General features: G+C 37.1%; 1 protein-coding gene across 1 annotated transcript; it reads left to right on the top strand.

The window, feature by feature from the left end:
• The first annotated feature begins 1598 nt into the window (after positions 1–1598).
• LOC145166921 (uncharacterized) lies at positions 1599–3471 on the top strand. Its single transcript, XM_079085974.1, has 3 exons — positions 1599–2887; positions 2995–3100; positions 3213–3471. Exons 1-3 carry the CDS (start codon positions 1836–1838, stop codon positions 3231–3233), a joined length of 1179 nt encoding a protein of 392 aa, XP_078942100.1. The 5' UTR covers positions 1599–1835; the 3' UTR covers positions 3234–3471.
• The last annotated feature ends 156 nt before the right edge of the window (positions 3472–3627 follow it).

Raw genomic sequence — 3627 nt, forward strand, 5'->3', positions numbered from 1 at the left:
CTCGAAAGCCAACATCAAGTGTCAATCTACAACTAAAGCCACCATCGATCGTCGACGCCCACCACCACCTTTCTTCTCTATCAAAAACCTCTCTAATACCACCACCGAGCACCGATTTGCACTCTAAAGCCATCATCTGACAATTCATTTGTGGCTACCTCTAGCTCTCGGAGCGTATACCACCGCCACTACCCTAAATGCGACACCTATAGCAAAGACAAGCCACCACTAGCACCACTCGATTACAGATCGGAGAAAACGACAGTATTACGACTTTCCTATATCGACTTAGATCTCCACAACTGACATTTTGATACTGCATGGGTTAGGGTGTTTACCCGAGTTGAGAAAGATATAAATGAGCTTAAAGAATCTTGATGGTGGTGTGTTCACCGGAGAGAGAGAGATAGATAGAGAGAGAGAGAAGAGATATGGGTGGAGGCATAATCGATGTAGGTTAGCTGTAAAGAGGATGAAGACTAAAGACGAAAGACGAAGGAGGAATGAGAGGGACCCACATACTATGTTAATATTTTTTAATAAATTAATAGTATAGAAAATTAAAACAAAATTAATAAGGGTCTATTAGTCTTTTTACATCTGTTAGAGACCTAAACCGAAACAAATCCAAACAATAAGGACATTCCAAGTTAAATTTTTTTTGTTAGAGACTAGCTAGGCCTCACAATCGTGTCTTGTTCGGGTTGGCGGGTCAAAATACACCAACCCGAACACGACCCATTTAACTATACAAGTCACAGGTTGGCGGGTTTTTGAACATAAATCCATATATGACATGTCAACCCACTTATTTATACGGATTCATAGGTTGACAGGTTCGTGGGTCAGATTTGGGTTTGTGTGTTCGTGGATCAGATTCCTTAAATAAAATTGATAATTAAACATGAATAAATTCTTGATGCAAATCCAAATTTTAGAAACTTAAGTCTTAAACATCTAAATGAAAATTAAAGACATTAATGGAAATATGTTCAAACTAAAATATTAATACAAACATAGATAAATTTAATCGAATGCTTCGACGCTGTTCGATAATGATTCAATCATTAATGCCGCCGTTCTTCGTAAGTTCATTATGCCGTTCATCACATAGGGGAGACCGGGAGAGGGCTTATTCGATTTTGTTTGTGAGATACTGACATTATTTAGGGCAAACGCCAAACGTGTCGCAATGCAAATCAGCAAATAGTTACCCATGAGTCAAATGGTCAATGATATCGGGTATCCTATCCTAGTATAAAATATAAACTGTATAGTGTATAATACTTAATACATTTAAAAAATATATAATTTTTTATTAAAATTATAAATTGGTTGGCGGATCAACCCGTATATTTTTTGAGAAACCCATATATGACCTGTTTAATAAACGAGTTGACGGGTTGAAAAACTGAACCCATACCCGTTTATTTCGTGTCTTGTCGCGGGTTATATCGATAATTGTGAGGCCTAAGACTAGCATAAAGATCAGCGCAGACCATAAAGAGTATTCATGTAATTTATTCTAAATTATATTAACGATAAGTGGAACTAAAGTCAAAAGTTTTGCCGGTTATAATGAGGAAAACATCATTGGACACGTAAGCTTCTCAACGATGGCGGGCTCCAGCCCAAAATTTTCAAGTTCAACCTTCCGCAGAATAGAAGCCATCATTGAAATTGTACTGGAATATCGTATATACTTTTCTCCCTTCGACAAAATTCCTTTTTATCCCTTAATCTCTTTCAATCATCAAAATTTTGGGTGCATTAATCTGCCATTTTCCGAACCCTAGTGGCGCTTTGGACCATCTTTGTCGTTGTTTGCTACAGTCATGGAGCTTTTTCAAGAATTAGTGTTTACAATCTCTTTCTCTCTCATAGTTTCCTTGTTAATCGCAAAGCTGTTTTCAATGTCATCAAGTTGTGATGATGGGGCTTCAACCTTATCGAAAAGTGTTGAAGAAAAGATCGAGAGAGAATGGGTTGTTTGTGATTCTGTGAAAGAGGAGAAATCTGGGTACTTTGAAGATGCAGTGAGAGTTAGTGAAGATGTTCTTTTCGGATATGCTGAAGCTGAATTCTTAACTGAGCATGTGATCGATGACTCAAAAAGTGTCGGTGGCGTCGGTGAGAGTTATGTGTTCGACGAAAGTCCTGAGAGAACCGAATCTAAAGATGATGCTGCTTATTCGGTGAAAAGCGATGAGGGTAATGTGGTGGATCCTGTTTTAGCTAGTGATATGGGATCATCAATACAAGAAGATTGTATGAAATCCATTGAAGCACAACAGGAATCATCTTCCTCCGTTGACGAGAATTACATGTTCGACGAAAGTCCTCAGAGAGCCAAATCTAAACACGATGCTGTTTATAAAAGTGGTGAGGGTAATGTGGTGGATCCTGATACGCGATCATCAACAGAAGAAGACACTGTGAAGTCCATTGAAGAACAGCAAGAATCATCTAGTGCCGCTGTTGTGCGCTATGTGTTCGACGAAAGTCCTCAGAGAACCAAATCTAAAGACGACGCTGTTTATTCGGTTAAGCCTATTTTCGCTAGCGACATCTCATCATCAACACAAGAAGATTGCATCAAAACTATTGAAGAACACCATGAATCATCCGCCATTGATGTTGGTGAAGTGAAGCTTGAGGAGAAAGAAGGGGTTTTTGACGATGATTGGCAGGGAATTGAGACAACAGAATTGGAAAGAAGATTCGGTGCTGCTGTGGCGTTTTTGGGATCCAAAACGATTGCTGATCGGGTAAATTTGATTGATAATGAAGTAAAGATGCAGTTTTATGGGCTTCATAGAGTCGCCATTGAAGGACCTTGCTTTGAATCGCAACCCATGGCTCTCAAAGTCTCTGCTCGTGCTAACTGGTATATATTATAATCAACAATTTACCACATTATTTTTATTTTCTTTTATTAATTTTTTTTTATTTTCTATAATTGTTAACATATCAAGATTTAATAAATCATTTTAGGAACGCATGGAAACGTTTAGAGAATTTAGGGCGAGAGGATGCAATGGAACAATACATTGCTCTTCTTTCTCAACACATTCCCGATTGGATGGGAACTCATGTTTGTGTAAGAAAATCCAAAACTCGTTACTAATTTATCAAAAAAAATTATTGTGTCAATGAGAAATTAACTTTTATTATTATTATTATTATTATTATTATTATTCATAATTGTTTAGGAAGATGATAGTGTGCAATGACATGGAGTTGTTTTATGGGTGGATCTCGGCTCCTTGGCAATATCTCTCTCACATTATTCGATCTAATTGGAAGAAGATGAGTTACCTTATTTCATCAATAGTCGAGTGATAATAATGAATGTTTATTTGTAAATAATGAACTTGTTATGTTTGCGTTTAATTTAGTGTTATTGTAAGTATTATTGTTGTTGGTGCTCATTACTGCTCATGTTGAATAGAAAAAGCTCCCTTTGCTTTATGTTGTTTTAATTTCCACGGTGGACTAAGCCCAGTTGGTGTCCGGGTAATATACTGCAAAAACTATCAATAGTTGGAGCTTAGTGCATCCCAATCCATTGAAATCCATTGAACTCTAGAGTTTAATGGATTGCTACATTACCATTAAATATCTATA

This window comes from Lactuca virosa, chromosome 3 (genome assembly GCF_052849685.1).
Source record: "Lactuca virosa cultivar CGN04683 chromosome 3, Lactuca_virosa_CGN04683_v6, whole genome shotgun sequence".
Lineage (NCBI taxonomy): Eukaryota > Viridiplantae > Streptophyta > Magnoliopsida > Asterales > Asteraceae > Lactuca > Lactuca virosa.

Bases quoted from the DNA above. Each gene is read 5' to 3' on its own strand.
- LOC145166921 (XM_079085974.1), top strand. From the start codon at position 1,836: ATGGAGCTTTTTCAAGAATTAGTGTTTACAATCTCTTTCTCTCTCATA. The intron at 2,888-2,994 runs GTATATATTATA...AAATCATTTTAG, and splicing joins GTCTCTGCTCGTGCTAACTG to GAACGCATGGAAACGTTTAG. The intron at 3,101-3,212 runs GTAAGAAAATCC...ATAATTGTTTAG, and splicing joins GGATGGGAACTCATGTTTGT to GAAGATGATAGTGTGCAATG.